Raw genomic sequence first — 19264 nt, forward strand, 5'->3', positions numbered from 1 at the left:
CACAAGGTGAGGCTACAGGCCCTGTGCAGCCTCATCTTCCCACGCCCAGCTGCTCTGGCCACTGGCCGTCCTGGGAACACACCAGGCTCTCCTCTGCCGGAAGTTCCTGACCCCCCATTTCTCCTCCTGCTGAGCTCTCTTACTCAGCCTTGTAGATTAGACTCTACTGCTTCCCCCGTGAAGCCTTCTCCGTCAAAGCTCTGACCACTCTATGTTGGTTTCTTGTTTGCATTATGTCTCCGTTCCTGGAGAGGCAGGGAACAGCCCGTGCATAACCTTTATGATTTACCTCTTTCCCCTGGAGCCCAGCACAACGCCTCCACGTGCTAATAGCAAGGGTTCAAGGCAAGTGTGAAGGGAGGACAGGAGTGTAGATCCCATGCTGGGGGCAGGGGAGCTGGGGTCCTCCTCAGGGTCTCTGACAGGTCCTGTGACCAGATCCTGGCATTCTTTGGGGCCCAAGGCAGAGGTCTCTATCCACAGGAGCTGGGCCTGGCCTGTGCGCCGGGCAGGCTGGGGCCCGGGAGCTGTGTTATCCAGGCCTTGTGTCAGGACCTAGGGATCAGGGCCCACTGCTTTGGACACCCAACTGTTGGCATTACAGACATTCAGCTCATCTGAGTAACTAAAAATAATGCCAGTGAGAATGATCATAACGGCAATAATTACCACCATTGCCATAAAGCCACTGTCATGGGCAGGGCTGGGTGGGCCAGTCCACGTGTGACTGGAGTTAGCGCCCGCTGCAGCGCACGCTCGGCCCCACTGCTGATGCACGCGAATGTATGTGCTCACACGAGCGAATGTGAGCGAGGGTCCAGCCTCAACACTGAGTGCTGACTTGGGCATCTTTTCTTAGTGATGTGGGCTCCCCATGGACAAAGGATGACTGAAATCCCTGCTGGGACCTCACTCAGGTCTGCCCTCAGAGGACCGCATCTTCACCTCAACAACGTGCACAGCACAGACCGGAATTTCCCTGAGCCCTTCCCACCCTCTGCTACATTCAGGGCCCAGCCCTGGGTACAAGGGGCTGAGGCAGAGTAAAACGAGGCAAGCCACCTGCTCTCAGCAAACCGCCCATCTCGGGGAGGGTGCCAGAGCCTACACAGTCGTGTACAACCTCTATTGCTAAACACCAAAGGCTACCATGAATCACAGTGTGGGCCAAGCCCCAGCCGCATTAGAGTCGCCTGGAATGCTTGTTAGACACTCACACCCTCCTCCTACATCTTGACCTACTGATTCAGCATTTCTGAGCACGGAGTCCAGATACACGTGTTCTGACGAGCGCTCCCGGTGGTTTCCAGGCGTACTAAAGCTTTGCTCACAACCGAGTCCTGGATGGCGAGTGCTGGAATGAAGGCAACGACGGGGCACGTGGGCCAGGACAGTCCCGAGGCAGCTGCCCGTTTACTGAGTGGAGGGCTCTGATGCTCGTCAGGGCTCATCTCCCCAGCTGGGCTGAGGAAGAGGCCCTCCTGGAAGACACAGCCCAGGCCTCATCTCCCTCCCTGGACAATTCCTGCATGGCCAGCTGAGGGCTCTCTGGAGTGACTTCAGAGAGAAGGGACCTGGCCCTGGCTACTGGCTTCCATGAGCCCACCAGCTGGCCTGCACTCACATCTCTCATGGCTGAGCTGGGCCTGAGGCCACTTGGGGGCTCCTGCGCATGGCCCGGCTGAAGTGTCTCCTACCTGTACACAGCTCGCTTGTCAGCCTCCAGCTGGGCCTGGGGGTCGATGGGGGCACTGGGCACAGGTGTGCTGGCAGCAGCCGAGGGTGCGGCGATGTGGACAGCCTGGGCCTTAGAGGGGGCCTGAGCGGTCGCCGTCATCTGCAGAGACAGAGAGGAGGCGTGGGTTAGTAGGGCCAGGACCACTGGTTCCCCGGCTGGAACTGTGAGGTCCACCTCGTCCTGTGGGGTGTGTGTGTGGATAAGAGAACGTGTACGAGAGAAATGTGAGGGTATAACGAGCGTCCATTTGTACATATGCTGCAGTGGGAGGAAAGCTGGTGTTTCCTCAAATGAGAAAATTCTGGGGAACGATTTAGGACCATCCAAAATCAGGTGGTGTGGAAGTGAGCTCACTTTAAAAGCGACGTAGAGGGGCTGGGGGCCTAGATGGGGAGGGCGGGAGGGAGGCTCAAGAGGGAGGGGATATGGGGATCTGTGTGTACATTCAGCTGGTTCACTTTGTTGTACAGCAGAAACCAACACAACATTGTAAAGCAATTATACTCCAATAAAGATGTAAAAAAATAAAATAAAAGTGATGGTTCTTAATGCAAATTAAGGTGGTGGCCTCTGGCCAGAAGCAGAAAAAGACAGAATGATGAACCTTCAAATTGTGCTTATGAGTCACTTGGGCTGTACTGGGCAGTGTTAGGTTTGATTTGATGACTTTGGAGAGCAGGAAAAAAATAGCTGAGTCAGTTCTCAACTGGGCAGAGGTTTATCCCTTTTAACACAAGCCAGAGGTAACTTTTAATGGTTTTGACTGACAGTTGAGTGTTCTGCAAATTTGGTTTACCTGGGCACTTGAAGATAAGCAGGTTGTAGTGACGATGAACAGATTTCTGTTCTTAGCCATAACAAATATTTAGCGTAGTAGTTCTCCTCCTATGTTACATGTTTTTGAAGGTGCCCCTGGGTTCCCAAGTTTGTGCCAATCAGAGCACCTTTTAAAAATATATTCTATATTGGACTTTCCGTATAAGATTTCATTTAAAGAAGTGGTTAAATGGCTTTTAAATTTTGGGTAACCATCATAACAGAACTTAATGCTTTTATATTTTATTTTCCTTAAATGGATCCCTGAAATGTCACGTGTGGTGACATGCCTCAACTATTGCTTTCCTCCAACCGGCCCACAGAGCCTGACAGCTCTCACCCACTGTGTTCTTGGACTTGACGCCCTTGTCTGCCTCCCGAGCTAATACCTTGTTCACACCTTCATCCCTGGCACCCAACTGACACAGACTGGATGCTTAGTGTTTGCTCAGAAAATGAATGAGGGAATAAACAAGTGAACACACCTTGAAAGAATCGTATACTTCACAGCTGGAAAGTTTATCATATGATCTAGGTCCCTGCTTTCTGGAAGAAAGAGTAGTGTACTTGCACGAATACAAGCACAAAACACTTGCTGTCTCATTTTCTTCATTAGATCTCTGTTCACGTGGCACATCTTCACAGTAAAATAGAGTCCCTCTGCCCCTGCTATCCCCTTACTCTGCCTTATTTCACAGCCCTTATTATGACTATATATTTCATAGCCCTTATCATGACCAGATACTATATATCTACTTGCTAAGTTATTTTCTCTCCCACCTCCAACTCAAATGTAAGCTTAAAGAGGGCTGGTTAACAGTTGTGTTCCGAGGGTCTAGAATAGCCTGGCACTAGTCAATGCTCAACAAATATTTGTTAAGTGAATGAATTAATGAGTGATGGGTGGTAAATAAAATTGAGACTATAGAAGAAATATACTGTATCCCCATCATTTTTTGTTAGGAAGAAATATCCTTGTCACTGTTAGCTGAGCTGGGGGAACTTTCCCAAACTCAGTGCTAGACAGAGCATCATGGTACCTTGAGGCCAGCAGGGTACCATGCTTGACTCTTACTGTCTCCTGTTAATAGCTTTTTGACTTTGAGCAAATCCCTCAACTTTCCTAAGTTCCTCCTTTTCATCAGTAAGCAAACTGGTGTCCTTTTAGGATTCATGAGTATTAAAGAGGTGCTATAAGGAAGAAAGTAGAAACAAATGCTGTTCTAATTTTCAAAATACGGAAATAAGGTGGAATCAGACAAACTAAGTATACTTCTAATCTTCACATTGATCTGGGCTAGTTTCTTTCATTCACCAATGCAACTTTCCCAATACTTCTCAAGTCGCCACCAGGTACTAGGCACTGGGGTGACTAGGATGAATGCCTGCTATAATGGAGCCCAGTTCTGGGTTTAACATGATCACTGAGCTGGCAGATCAGGAAAATGGTAGACACTCTCATTTACATGGTGTAAATGACCTCAGCAAGGTACCTCCCACGATATCCTCGTGGAAAACATGGAGCGACGTGGTCTGGTGGACAATTGTGTGGATTAGGAAGCTACACCCAAAGGATGACAATTAGAGGAGAGATGTCAGAGGGAGGAGGGCTTCTAGGAGATGCCACATGCTTTCTCCTCAACTCTCTTCAATATTTTTATCAGTGATTTAGAGGATGTCTGAAGAAACGCTCAACAAACTTATGGGTGACGTGAAACCGGAATCCGAATGATCTTTACAGATTTTGGCAACGTGCTAAGTCTAATAAGATTAATTCTCATCTAATAAGTTGGAATTTAACACTTCCAACACTTCAGCCAAAAAAAAAAAACATCGATAATATAAGTGCAGAAGAGGAGAGACATCGTTTAGCAGCACCTTTCAGTTGACGGAAGGCTCAGTATGTCCACAGTGTACTGTGTCTGTCAAACAAACAAACAAACAAACAAAAACCCCAAACTGATCCTCTGTGAGGACCCATCAGCAGAGGCACAGCTCACACAAAGCTTCCAGCCCCACCTACTAAGCTGAGACAGGGGCAGGGAAGTACACTCAGAGGAGAGTGGACCAGGCTGCTCAAGGGATTCTGAGGAATATTTGCAGGGATCTGCAATGTTAAGGAAGATTTGGGGGATGGGAGGGAGATGGAGGGACGTGAGAGCCCCCTTTGAATATCTGAATGAGGGATTAGATTGTGTCAGTTCTGTTCTGTATGCCCTGAAGCGTCAAACTACAACCGATGCTTTACATCTGTAAAATGCAAAGACACATTTGGGCTCAACCCCAATAGTAAGTTCCCAAGCCTCTGAGCTCTCCAAGGCTGGGCTGGGCTGCCTCCCGGAAGTGGTGAGTTTTCACTGGTGCAGGGGCCAAGCAGAGACTCCCGCAGAGGCGATGGACGCTCTCTAGCTGGGTGGGCTGGCGTAGGTGACATCTGAAGTCCCTTCTAACAGTGACAGGCTCGGACGCCGTGAGGGTGCTTTCATGACCACTGCCCACCCCCAGGGTTGGCGTGGGGCTCAGATTAGATGACGTATGGTGTAAAAGTGCTTTGGAAACTCTATAAAGTTTTCCCCATATGGAGGGATGATTGTAGTTCTTCAACTCCAGCACGTGCATCTTTCATAAAGCAATGCACGGCTACGTGCACGGCTCGTTTAAGCGTAAAATACAGGGTAGGCTGGTGTGCTCTGCTCTGCTCAGTCCACAAAGGGTGAATTTCCTCGTGTCCTTGAAGGAATCCACAAGGGGTTTCTATGCAGATGAGCTTCTAGGAGTGGGAGGACTGAGGGGAGGGGCTCCTTTTCCTCTCACCTCCCCTTTCTAGACAGGACTTTGGGGGAAAGTGTGGCCAAAAGCCCAGCTGGGGCCCAGAGGAAAGTGTAAAGTCTGTCATACAGAGGGAAGTAAGTCAGAAAGAGAAAGACAAATACCGTATGCTAACACATATATATGGAATCTAAGAAAAAAAAAAAGGTCATGAAGAACCTAGGGGTAAGATGGGAATAAAGACACAGACCTACTAGAGAATGGACTTGAGGATATGGGGAGGTGGAAGGGTAAGCTGTGACAAAGCGAGAGAGAGGCATGGACATATATACACTACCAAATGTAAAACAGATAGCTAGTGGGAAGCAGCCGCATAGCACAGGGAGATCAGCTGGGTGCTTTGTGACTGCCTGGAGGGGTGGGATAGGGAGGGTGGGAGGGAGGGAGACACAAGAGGGAAGAGACATGGGAACATATGTATAACTGATTCACTTTGTTATAAAGCAGAAACTAACACACCATTGTAAAGCAATTATACTCCAATAAAGATGTAAAAAAAAAAAAAGCGGTCACTTGTCAGCATCCCAAGCGCCGGCCCCAGCTGAGAGGCTGTTACTGGGGCTCAGAGAGCCGGGACGGGGGAGAAGAGAGCAGAGCTGGCCTGAGGAGGACGATGGTTCAAATTTATTTAGCTCCTGGGGGCCAGTTCAGCAAACTCTGCATTTCCTCCAGGTTGGGAGAATGTTTATCTTCAAATAGATTTCTTCTTCTAGCCAGAGACACCCATTTCTCAAGAACTGGAGCTCAGAGGGAGAGGCCCGCAGCTGTCCCAGGGCCCGGGAGCAGGGGGATGAGGGTGTCGGGTGGTGAGGTTTTGGGGGAAGGTTCTAGGCCTAAAGAACAGAAGCGGGGGGAGAGGCTGGACAGATGGAGGGCAGAGATCCCTTGCTCTGGCCTATGAAAGCCAACTGGTAAATTGTCAGGAATTTTGCAAGCCGGTTGATATCATATCGGTAGCCTGAAGCTGACCATGGTGGGAGTAATTACACCACAGAAACTGGCAAAGGCTGCAAATCAATCCTCTTTCTAACCCCCAACCAGAGAGCTGGTTGTTAAACATTTATCAGCACACCACTAGTGTCAGAGTTTCTCTCCAAGTAACTTTCTCCTATTCTCCTCGATCTCGCATATGAAGAAACTACACTCTATGAGGCCACTTGGTGTGCCCACAGCTGGTCTCAGACCCGGAGCCTTCCTCCAAGGACGGCACTGGACATCCTACCCAGGCAGGCTGTGAGGTTTGATTAAGAGAATAGGATAACGACTAGCGGGTGGGGAAGGATGGCAGCATTCCCCAGGAGGGCCTGCCTGCTGGGAGCTGCGGTACTGGGTCCAGAACCTACACAGGGTCCTTGCCGTCCTCCTGCCTCCCATAGATGCTCTAGCCACTGGACTCTTCTCTATCATCCAGCTGGAACCAGTCCTGCATTAAGCTGGGAGCAAAAGGGCCCTGTCCAGATTCTCAGTTTGTGACCCCTTGAGATGAAAGTTCCTGATGCCCTGCAGGGGCTGAGAGATCCAGCCTCTCCGACAGTCTAGTCTGGCCATGAAAATGAGCAGCGGATGCTGTGTGGTGTGGTTTACAAGGTGCTCACCTGCCTACCTAGTCGCCCTCACTGACACTGAAACACCCCACTGATACTTTCCTTCCTGCTAAGGCTCGCCCTTTCCCGGTTGTAGGGGAGAGTGGCACGTTGTGTTCCAACAAGCTAATGAAGTCTCTCCCTGGGGGCTCACGTCCAACAGTGATCCCGTGCAGTGGGTTGGTGGCACTCCCATTTTACATATGAGAAAACAGAAGCCACTGCAGCAGAGAAATTGCTGGAGACCACAGACAGTTTCTGCCGAGGCTGAGACAGGAACCAAGGGCTTTCTGACTAAATCACACTGCGGGAGTGATCGTATTTAATTACTTTTCTTTGAAGAGGAGAATAGGAAGACTTTTCCCCTGGGTGGAAAGGGGCAGAAGGGGAAGGGCACTAGCGTCAGATGGAGTGTCACTCCCCAGCATCAGGCTCTGGGTCTCCCTCGAGCCCACCCATCCTGTCGCCGGCCCCCATCTCTCCAGCCCCCAAAAGACCCCACAGATCAACTCCCCAAACACTGGTCGTGCCAGAAACGGTGCTTCCGGTGGAACCCAAGTAGGAAGCGCAGGGTGGTTTGTTAATTGACGGTGGCTCAGTGCAACTGTGTTCGCCTCCCTGACCGCGCAGGGCTTCAAGCTTCAGGGCGCACAGACCTGCAGCGGCCGCCTTCCGCCAGCTGCCACGGAGAGCTCCTCCCTTCTGCTCCTGGGAGGTGGGAGCAGGTGGCTCAGATGGGGGATACTGCCAGGGTCTTTCTAGCACCCCAGGGAGGGAGTGTGCACAAGACACTGGCATCAGATAAAACGGATTCCCGCCTTTGCCACTCGCTTAGCCGACCTTGGACATGTACCCTTGCCTCTCCGGGTTTCAGTTTACTCATCTCTGAGATGGCACTGACGCTCCCGACCTCTCACCACTGTCGTGAGGTTGGCTGCCTCCCTCAGTCGATGTGGCTGAGCATCAGCTACGGGTCAGGGCCCTCTGCTCTGGGCTTCCAGGCCCCGAGGACACCGTTCAGCCACGTCTGCCCACTTGCCTCTCCCTCCACTAGATTGGGGCATCCTGGAGGGCAGGGACCACATCTGTTGTAGCCCCAGCTGCAGCCCCAGAGTCTGAGACAGAGTGTCCACAGCACCTACGGGATGCAGGGATGACTGGTGTGGAGTGGGTGGGCCTTCCCATCCATTGATACCTTTTCAGCTGCACATGGACCCTCTTGACCCTGAATGCCTCAGGCCACAACAGAGACGTCACAGTCCCCGACCACATATTTATTGGGGGTGGTGGGCATCCAGCCCAGAGCTGGTCAATCTTTCTGATCCAGGGTCCTCATCTATACATTGGGAGTAGTCATAGCTAAGGTGCAGGGTAGTCAGCCTTAAATGAGATAATGTATGCAAAGCAGCGGGCCCTCATAGGTTCTCAGCGCACGGTGGTTACCGTTAACATAATCCCTGCAGCCAGCAGCCTGCGGCCCACACTCCAGTTGGCCACTTTTGCTTCCGCTACCTGTGCTGCCCTGGGAGTCCTGACCCTGCTGAAGGAACCCTCTCTCCCATAAGCACCCAGAGAAGTGGGCGAGGCGTGGGCCCCGGCATAGGGAGAGGGGCCGTGGTATCGTGGAAGGAGACGTTACCCATCGCTAGTGATGTAACCTTGGACTAATGGCTCAGTTCCTCTGAGCCTCAGTTTCCCTCTCAGGTAAACATGGAGCTAACAATACCTCTCGCCAGGCCTACAGTGACCATATGTGAGGGTACATTATTGCGCACCCCGGAGGCTCAGTGAATCTCGGTTTCTAAGCATTTTTAATGCTTCTTTTTGCTAGCCTTGTCCTCTGAATCCAAACCCCACTGCCTGTCCACACCCGGCCCTAGACACCCTGGCACCTACACCTCCCATGTCCCCCTGCGTACACCTGTCCCCCTGCAGCAGCCCTGCTCTTTACGACGCGTACATCCATACACCTCCCACAGGTCCTTTCTGCAAACCCTGGGCAACCTAGGTCTGCACCTTGCCGGCATGACTCAGCACAGACACCCCTCCTAAGGGAACACCCCTCTTCTGACCTGGCAGGGTGCGGGTTGCCCATCCCCAGAGCTGGCCCACCAGGCCAGGGAAGCCTTGTGTTCTGAGAACATGGCGGGCTGCACAGGCCCAGCCCACTAGGGGCCGCTGAGGCTCCAACAGGGCAGGGCTGGGCTGGGCTGAGCTGGGCTGGGCCTGCCAGGGGGGCTGACGCTCCCTGAAGGGCCAGGGCAAGCCAGTAGAGCCAGATCTGGTTTCCTCACAACCAGGAGAGAGTCCAAGGACCTGGGATGAGGTCAGGGCTTGAAGCCATTTAGTAAATATCAGGTTTGGCCTGAACAGGTGGGGGGCACAACGGATGGTTTTGGGGGGAGGGCACAGCCCACAGGGCGCCCCAGGCTGGGACCTGCTCACGGACTCAGCCTTGTCTCCGGTACAGCACCCCACCCCTTGCCCGCACCCCAGCAGACCCTCCTGCGTGTGGGTGCCTGAACCCGCCCGATGCTTTACATCTTTATGCCTTTGCATCTGGGGCTGCCTCAGCAGGACCTGTCCACGCCTCCCCACCCTGCCCCCCCAACACCCCCCATCAGCTCTCCCAGGAAGCCTTTCCCAATCCTCCACACCTCCTGCCCAGGTAGCCTGGACCCCCGCCTTATCTGCCTGTGCGTCAAACCTTAAACCCCATAACACTTCGGGCCCCCATTTGTCTGTCTCCCTGAGTGGACTGGATTCCCAGCTCCCATCATCATGCCTGGCTCCCATGGGGTCCCAGCATGTTTGTTAAATGACTGAATGACCGACTGGTTGAGGAAATGAGAGAGTGATGTGTTAAAAGGTTCAGGGATCCAGAATGGAGAGGAGTCAACCATGGCTCCTCCAAATACCCCCCAACCCAGTCAGCCCAGGGACAGGAAGGGCCGGAGGCAGAGAAGGGCAGCCCGATTTCACTGAAAGAGGCTCCTGGAACAGCAGGCCTGGGTCACCTACATTCTCATCCCAGGACCGACCAGATAGAACAAACCACAGGAAAGTTACTTCGTGGTGTAAAATGGGGGTCTTAAGCAATCAATTAACTTAAAAGGGTTTGTAGGCAGTGGTTTACAAAATGAGGCTTGAAAGTGTTTGCCGCCGTGCCTGCACTTCTGCGGGTTGCTGACCCGTGGCTAAAGGGACGAAGGCTGTGGACTTTCACCTCCCAGCTTCGTGCACTTTCCTGGGCACGGTCTTTCCCATCCATCTCTGGAGGACCCCTAGCGTGTATAATAGTCCCACACCAGTGAGTTCCCGTATGTTTGTGTATGTGTGTAAGGGAGTGTGTTTACAGCTAGAAACACATACTTGATATGCCTATTGTGTTCCCAATACAAAGGAGAGTAATTAAAGTTCAATCCAATCTTGGCTACTGGAGCCGTACAGAAGATAGAGTGAAGAAATCAATGTCAGGGTCATGGGTGAAAGAAAGCTGTAAAACACCATTGGACTTTTCACACCCACACTCGCAACAACCCGGTGAGGCAGGGAGGGCAGAAGTTATTCCCACTTTACCGATGCAGAATGGCCCCAAATAAGCTCCGTTAGGGCGGGAACTATTAATTCTGTGTCCCCGGCACGTGGCACAGGGTCTGCAAGACCCACAGAAAGCACCTGATGTTTATGAAACGGCTGAGTGAGTGAAAGAAATAGCGCTGTAATTACTTGTCCAAATTTGTATAATTCATCAGCAGCGCAGTGGGTTCCTGAATTTCTACCGCACTGAGTTGACTCAGCCCACGCTTCCTGCTCCAGACCACAGACTCCAAAGACAACACGCAACGAGGGCCATGCTCACCCATCCCCCTCCCGCCGGGCTACGCAGGCACCGGAGCTCCTAGCAGATCAACCGGAAAGGGGGGCAAAGCAGGTTCCAGCTCCTTAGGCCCGCTGCTGATGGATCACCTGTTCCTGATTTATTTTAAGCTTTGTCTACTCGGGCCATTAACTATTTTTGTAGCTGTTTAAAGCACTCATGCTGCTTGGAAGCAAGAGGATAGACAAAATGTCTGTGTTTTTTGGGTAAATATAAGAATTCAGGTAGGAAGTTCGTCAAATAAATATCCTAAACAAGGCCATGAGAGAGAGTGTTTCTTCCAGCAAAGTCCTGTTCCTAGCCCACTGTCTCCTAAATGAGGCATAAGGCCCCACAGTCAGACCCAAAGGCTATTTTTGCCTTTGCCACGCTGAAGAATCCAGGTCTGGTGTGAGCTGGAGTTGAGGGACACCTCCAGTTTAAAGACATGGGTGGCCCAAGCAGGCCAGAGAGAGAGGTCACTGTGCACAGAGAGAAGAAAGGCCAGCAGAAGATAAAAAAGAAAGAGAAGAGTCTGTTTTGATGAGTCAAAGTGAGGGAAGCCAGGTCACCCATAGCGTCCCTGGGGTGTTGGCCCCAGGGGCAGAGGGAGCCGTCAATCACAGCCACAGAAAAGGCTTAGGGGGACTCTCAAAGCTGTGGAATTAACTCTATTGCTGCAGAGCCAATGTGTCTCACCAGCAGCTGAACAGGAGGCCCTGCGAGGCAGGGGGCTCCAGCCCTTAAAGGGATGAGAGGAATGTAAAGTGTGAAAACATCTGAACCCGCTTCTGCCGGGCCCAGCTGCATGGCCTGGAAAGGGGGGCGGGATTCACAACCAGGGGCCCCAGCCCCCTCCCTCCCCCTCCCCCTCCCCCTCCAGTTAATGAAACCAGCATGGGGATCCTAATAACTGATCAAAGCCCATCCAGCTTCCCCAGATGTCTGCTCCCCTGGCTCCGTGCAGAGGGGGAATGATGCCGGGACAGGGAGGGAAAGAAGGTACTCAGAGGGCAAGAGAGACGGGTCTGACCTCCCCCGACACGGCTGGCCCAGCCTTAGCCTTCCTGGTACAAGACGGGTATCTCCAAGCACAGCATGCTACGCTCCTGAACGCCGTTCTCCTGGCTCTGAGGGTTGCAGAAGGATGCAGGGGGACAGAGGGTCCCAAGCAAGTGCTTGACTTCCTTCTGAAATGAGCTTCCCATACTGGTCCTGGACTGAGAGTTTTGCCTTTCTTGCCTCCCTCTGGTCAATAACGAGGCTGCATCCTTGGTGAATTACCAGAACCCTTTTAATATCACCCATCGTGACGTCATGCTACATAAGCACCCAGCTACTTGCGTAGCAGTCGGTTCCTAATCCAAACTGCGAATTGAGTGCCCACATTCACACGGGGCTGTGCCTAGTGGCTCAGGCTGGATCCCACTAGGATTTCTGCTTTCTAGTCAAATGCTCACGCGGCCCACATGCTGGGGACACGCAGACAGAGGAGCACTGAATACATACACATATAGACCAGATAAAGTGTTTGTCTTGCCTATAAGCCCAGGGCAAAGGTATTTGTGGAACAGCAGGTACGTGTCTGTGTTTGCGGAAGAGTGTGGGGAGGTTGCTGATAGCAGGAGTTTGTGCGTGTTGTATGGAGGGGGGTGTTTAAGGTGAGGGTAGGGAAGCTGCTGCCTCCTCCAGTAAACCTAACAGTTTCCTAAAATTGCTGGTGGAGCTACAGAGGGAGAACTCTGCTTGGTGGGTGGTGTTGCCCATGGAGTGTTACAGGAAATGGGAGAACCTGAATGACATTTCAGAGGTGGAGAGAGTGCATGGATGACGTGAGAGGGTGGTGGTGTTACCACGAAAATTCTGGGAGGGAGACTGGAGTGGTACTTGCCGGGAGAGGGGGACAATAGCAGAGGATCCCATCAGGATCAGGGGAGGTGCTGGGGTGGTGAGAGGAGGGATTGGGAAAATCCAGGTGACAGCTGGCCAGGCTGAGGCAGAGATGCAAAGGAACGGAAGAGTGATGTAGGCACTGAATGGAGGGACCACATGCCTAGCTCATATCCAGGTCTCCCTGGAGACAATGTTTTCATTATACTATCATCGTAGAATTCCCACAGTCCGCATGACTTGCTCTACCTCTTGGGGCATAAAGTGAGGGTCTGGATCAAGGACTCAGGTGCATCATGCCGGAATTGAGGTACAGGAGGTGGACAGCAGAGGGCGCTGTGACTCCGACAGTATTTAACAGGGAGCCACCAGAAGGAGGAAGCAGGCCACAGGAAGGGTTCTAGTGGGTTGTTGCTTTTGTATTTTCTAAACTTACGATCTGCCTTTAGTGTACAATAAACACAGAGCGACATCCTTACAAGTAATCATGGAGTGTCCCCAGGACGGACTGGAACAGAACTGAGGGGCCAGAAGCTGCTTAGCTGTCATACCACTTGCCTTGTGCCCAAATAGCATGGGGCCATAACCATTAATGCTTCTGGACTAAAATGGGAAGAAGAAAAAGCCTCCCTCATTTTTAATAACTTTATTCCCCAAACTTCAAAAATGAAATTGCCAAGTTAAGAACTTGCCTTGAAAAAAAATTCTAATTTATTATAAAGAAGGTCCGGGGCTTGGGAATTTTTTAATGCAGATTCCTAATTTTCCAAAGTGAGATTCTCCTGTGCATTTGAATAGATTATGCTCGGTATTGCTAGCCCTTAGCACAACGGGAACATTATTAAAACGACTGCATGGGTCTCAGAGGAAGGGCCCTGCTTCTCCCTTCCTTTTTCATTTTGGGGACTTTGTAGCAGAGACTGTCCATTTCTACCTGTGGCAGAAACTGGGTTTCTGAGGAGGTGATAAAGAGATGTGCTCAGGGGCTTCCCTGGTGGCGCAGTGGTTGGGAGTCCGCCTGCTGATGCAGGGGACACGGGTTCGTGCCCCGGCCCGGGAAGATCCCACATGCCGTGGAGCAGCTGGGCCCGTGAGCCATGGCCGCTGAGCCTGCGCGTCCGGAGCCTGTGCTCCACAACGGGAGAGGCCACAACAGTGAGAGGCCCGCGTATCGAAAAAAAAAAAAAAGAGATGTGCTCAGCCGTCCAGGCCTTGAGAAAGCAAGTCATACTGAGTCCAAAAGTAATGAGATTAGACCTGAAGGAATGAACAGGAAGTGGGGGATCCCCTCCAGAGAGCCCCGTTTAGGAAGTGATTCCCCTGTGTGCCTGGCCCACACTCCTACTGGGCCTGGCTTTCCTGAGAACACTGAGTGTCAAAAAGCGGCTGATTCGCCCCGGTGATGAGCTTCGCCTGAGAAGCGGGGCTCAGCCTCTGACAGCACAAAGGGAAGAAGGCAGGAGGAAGAACAAGTTCCCCAGCAGAAAATGCATGGAAGACATTCCCATGTGGCAGCCACTCCTAGAAGCCCCGAAGAGTGGAGAGAAGGGCACCCCGAAAGCCAGCTGGCCTCCAAGTCTAGCGCTCTGGAGAGAACAGCCCTTCCCCGTGAGTCAGAAGACTTTGTCCTGCAGACCTCACCCATGTCCTCCACCCCGCCCATTCCATCCATGCCCTAAGTTCCCCCCATGATCCCCCATCCTGGTCAGTTTCCTTGGGAACCAGTTTGGCTCAGGGAAGGCCCATGGGAATCTAGCCACAGCCTAGTGGCCTAGCCGAGGCCATAAAGACCCCAGGCCTTGGCCTGGTCACTTTCCCATGGACACTGAGACTTCATTCCTGGACCGCTGGGGTTACAGGGAGATGTGTGGCTTCCCCGGAACAAATTATTCCTTGGCCGTATATGTGAGTATTTTCGATGGTGAGGTTCTGGTGGCTCCTCAGAGAAGAGAGCCTTGGGACAGCCCCTGTGTTGGGCTTCTGCTCTGAGGCCTTGGATGGGGGACTGGAGCCTTCCTTCCTCCCCCAAAAGGCTAGAGCACCTCAGTGGTGGCTTCCGGGGGGCTGAGCGCCTTAGGGCTGCAATCTCACCTCCCCACCTCCCTCGGAAGCTGGGATGGATGAATCCTCAGCTGTATGCTGAGAGTTCAATTAGGTTTCTCTATTTCACTGCACCCCGGTCAGCACTTTTGGACAACACAGGCCCTCGCTGCAGCTCTCCTGCTAATGCCCCCCAAACCCAAACTTCTCCCAGGAAGGCAAGACAGGGGGTGGGGCCGGAGGCAGAGAGGCAGCCGCCACCAGCTGTGCCAATCCAGTGCTCTCTGACCTCCTGGCCCTACCCTGGTCTGTCCCTGAGCCTTGGGGATGGGAGTGTGGGCCTCGGCACCTACCACCTGTTAAACACAGGCAGTGTCACGGTTGCCATACCCCAGTCCCACTGTGGAGCTCGGAGACCAGCATCCAGCTACAAAAGAACTGGAGCTGATGTTCCTGCCTCTTCATCAATACCCCAGGTTCCCCAGCACTGCCTAAGCAGACAGCAGATGGGTCTGGTCTACTGAGGAAGGATGGTGCTTGTTCCCCATTATGGCCCTTACGTTCCTAGGTCTCCACTGGTCCAGGCCGACTTGGTTCTGACCACAGAGGGAAAGGTCCTGACATAGCTGCACACCTGGAAGCTTTCGAACAGAGGAACTGTGCAAACGCCAAGTCCAACCCACAGTCATTTGTGGAGAGCTACTGACGTGAACAGAGGGTCTGCTGAAGCTGAGGTCAGGGTGGGGAGAGCCCAGGAAGGAGCACGGAGTTGACACCTGGGAGCGGGGTCGGGGGTGGGACAAAAGGACGTGCGCTCAAAGGTCAGTGCTTCTGCACTTATACAGGGGTAGGAGTCAGTGGGGGTCCGCGTGCTGGACACCCTGTAGAGCGGTCATTTCATGGGCGGATAACAGGACGGATAGGGCAGCACCGTATGCTCACAGCAGGCTGCGGGTGTCGGGGCCACAGGACCTAAAGTGATGCACCCTGGGTCTGCGTCTTCGTGTCCCTTCCATATGGCACAGAGCTTCCCTGTGGTCAGGAGAAGGGCTATGTCTGAAAGCCTAATGAGTGATGGATAGCAGAGCTGGGCAAAGACCAGCAATGGAGAAAAAATGAGAACGATGGCCTGGTACACAGTAGGCGCTCACTGCACATTTGTGAAATGAATGAAGGAATACGCTAGCTGGGTGCATTTCACATTATACGTACTCAATTAATAATAGAGAAAACAGGGAAGTGCGGAGGTGGAGGCTTCTGTGAACGCACAGCCTCATGATGAACTCTGAGTCTCAAAGAACCAAGCGTGGAGGGAAGGCGCACACGCGGAAGCAAAGTTCAGAAGTGACTGGTCTCAAGGACTTCCAGAGAGCAACCCACAGAAGCTGGGCCAGGCTTCCAGAGGAGGAGAGGAGAGAACAGGAAGACAGGGTGGCCTGCAGGAGGTGCAGCCAGCCTGGGAGTCTCGGAAGAACCCGGGCGGGGTCTGCCGTGTCTGAGCTGAGCTGAGGGATGGAAACTGGGAACCCGAGGAAAGGATGGGAGAGTGTAGAGAAACAGTCCTGGCCATTTTCTGGATAGAAGCTGACAGAGTCCTGAAGAGAAGGGAGATTCCTCCAACAGGCAGGCAGAGACCAGTGACTAGGGTGATCCGGCAGAGGAAACCTCTGATCAAGAGTTTCCCCAAACACTCAGAGGCACACTTGATTTACCTGTACCTGGGTCTCCCCGAGTCCGGGGTTCAGTGTGTCTGTCTGACGTCTGCTCTGAGCAGTGAGTGGGGGTGGGAGTGTGTGGCACAGGACCATGACTAGGTGCAGCACCCTGGGATGCCACGGTCCTCCATGCCGGTGACAGCTCCTCAGGTGGGATCTGAACCCAGGGCTTTGCCAAGGGCGTGACTCCCTTCAGGGGTCTGGCTTTGCCGGGCTCTCTCAGAGAGGCGCCCCAGGCCGGGCAGGGGAAGAGCTGAGGGAGGCCTGGCCCTGCCCTCCGCCCCCGGGAAGGCCACCACACCCCTCCCGGCGGTCAGTCACACTCACCTGTGGGCTGTCCTGGTAGGGAGGGGGAGGGACATTCTGCGTGGCCATCATCGTCAGAGCGGGGGCTGGGGAGGCATGTTGCATCATGGGATGGATTCACATGGAGGATCTGTGGCGGGAGAAACGGGGCCGCACCGTTAATAGCTGAGCGCAGGGAGCCCCAGGGACCAGCGGCTGGACATGCTCCCAGGCTGGGCCACCAGGATTGACTGGATACAGCAAGGGCTGTAAAACAACCTGTGCACCCGCAGCCCTGCTTTGTTCAGTACCAGCTCTGGCCTGGGCAGGGGGCGGGACTTGGCTGGTGGCAGCTCGGGGGGTTGGCGGCCATGAGGGCACCCCACGGTCAAGGGTGCTTTCCCTTCCCCAGGCCTCCCGGAACTGCCACCTGCACCCTCGGGGCGGAAGCCTCAGCCCTCACGGTTCCAGATCCCCCCTCCCTGTCCCCAGGGTCTGCCAGCACCACACTAACCCCCCAGGTGTGCTCACGACGCCCCCTAGTGGTGGAGAGGGAGTGGGGCGTTGGTTCCTCCTCAGACTGGAGGGTGGAGCAAGTACCCTAGGGCGACCACCGGGAGGTGTTCCCGGAAGGGAGGGAGGCCGGGAACAGGGACCACGGCCACACAGACGTGCCTGCACATTCTCTTAGAAGACTTTCCTTGGCCTTGGTTCAACCGTGAGTTCAACCACACGTGAGGCCAGAAGAGCCGCCCGAAGCAAATGGTCCTCTTACAGAGGCGGAGACAGAGGCCAAGAGGAGAGAAGTGTGTGTGTTTGAGGGGGAGGGGAGTGCCGGGGAAGCCGGGATGGACCCAAGCTCTCCAGACTCCCCGTTCCGTCGGCTCTACTGTACCAACCCCCACCCCACCCCATCACCCGTAAGCGAGCTGCCCCCATTGGCCTCAAGGTCTCTTCTTGAATCACAAAGTGGTGCGTAAGTGGAGACAGCCTGGCAGTACCACCCAAGGAAACAGAATGCTGAAAGAGATGTTTAGCTGCAGGAGATGCCCTGAAATATTTAGAGCTGGAAACCACGGCTAATTGCCTGATACAGGAGGGTGCTGATGAGCGGGCAACCCTTGAGAGTATGACAGTCAGACCGTCCCTCTCCTTCCTTCCTCTCCCTGGGGACCTTGGGGCTCCGTCCTCTTCCCACCTGATGTCCTCCCACCACACCCTCCCCAGGGTCTTCCAAAATGTTCACATACCTGAATTCTGTGGGAGTTCGAGGGAGTCAAAGGGAGGGTCTCCAGGACCCTATGTGGAGAGAGAGAGAGTGTGTGTGTGTGTGTGTGTGTGTGTGTCTTATTGTGTTGGTTCTTTTTCAGGAAGAGGTGGACAGATCAGCTCTGGCTGACCCGAGTCTCTGAAGTACCAGGTGTGCTTTGACCTGAAGTGCATATGTGAAAGCACTGGCAATCCAGACATTCATTCAACGAATGTTTATCAGGTGTCAACTACACGCAAAGAACTGTGCTGGGGTGGGGAGACAGATGAGAGGAGGCAAGGCCTTCCCCCCAGGGAGGGAGGTGATGGTCCAGCGGGAAAGAAGAAAGTGAACAGAGGTTCCCGTGGAGAAGGCACGGGGTGGGGGGGATGCCTTTTCCTGTGCTGAAACGTTCAGACTGCAGGTAATTCCTCTTTGCCTCACTGCTACCCCTACCTCGCCCACCCTGGCCTCACTTCAGAAGATCGGCTGCCAGGACGTCTTTGCAGCAGAAGCACCCAGGGTCACCCCGTCTTACACACACTAGGCACCGGGATCCAGGCTTTACTTCTGCAAAGAGGCTCGGAAGGGAGCCCTGGGGAAGCCAAACTCCACAGGCGGGGAACCATTGCCTATTTTCATGGCTGGGTCTTGTCTGGGAGGTGGAAAACACCCAAGGAAGGAAAGAGCGGAGTGAAGAGGGTTCGGGGGGGAGGGAAGAGGATATATTCCTCTTGAGACATCAGAAAGAACTTGAGAATGAAGACTTCTGAGATATTAAATTGGACGTGGAATCTCTCTCTTTTGGACCCGGAGGGAATAAAGGAAAAAGGGGTATTTCAGGGGTGTGCTAGGCTCAGCCTTTCCTGTGACTCTGGCAGATGAGGTAACTTTGGATGAGGCCTACAGGTACTGAGGCAGGATCCCTTCCGGGGAGCATCAATCTTAGATGCTCCTTGGCCGGAAAAAGCAAACTTCTGAGGGGCTGCAGTGCCAGCAGCCTCCAGAAGGGGGAGCCTGGGGGCAGAGTCTGGAGGCAGATTTTCTCCCCTTTTAGGGGCAACTGGTTCCCTTCCACCTTGAGTTTGGGTCTTTTGGTACCTCATTCCACGGATGAGAAAGTCATCACGAAGGCAAAGCACAGGAAGCTCAATGAGGAGGATCTGGGGTAAAAAGAGGACTCTTTAGTCTGCATTCTTTTGTTCACTGTCCAATCAATGGGAGGTAGGGTCGTTTTAGAATCTCTGTCCCTAGAAATAC

General features: G+C 53.3%; 1 protein-coding gene across 3 annotated transcripts in view; it reads right to left on the minus strand.

Moving 5' to 3' along the window:
* Nucleotides 1–19264, minus strand: part of PKNOX2 (PBX/knotted 1 homeobox 2) — a 255102-nt gene that overhangs the window by 60153 nt on the left and 175685 nt on the right. For all 3 annotated transcript variants that reach the window (XM_060017724.1, XM_060017725.1, XM_060017723.1), the window contains 2 exons: nucleotides 16798–16906; nucleotides 1698–1837 (listed from right to left, as the gene is read on the minus strand). In XM_060017724.1, the coding sequence (XP_059873707.1) occupies nucleotides 1698–1837; nucleotides 16798–16884 (227 nt within the window). In that variant the 5' untranslated portion in view covers nucleotides 16885–16906. The remainder of the gene's footprint in view (nucleotides 1–1697; nucleotides 1838–16797; nucleotides 16907–19264) is intronic.

The sequence above is a fragment of the Delphinus delphis genome, chromosome 8, assembly GCF_949987515.2.
Source record: "Delphinus delphis chromosome 8, mDelDel1.2, whole genome shotgun sequence".
Lineage (NCBI taxonomy): Eukaryota > Metazoa > Chordata > Mammalia > Artiodactyla > Delphinidae > Delphinus > Delphinus delphis.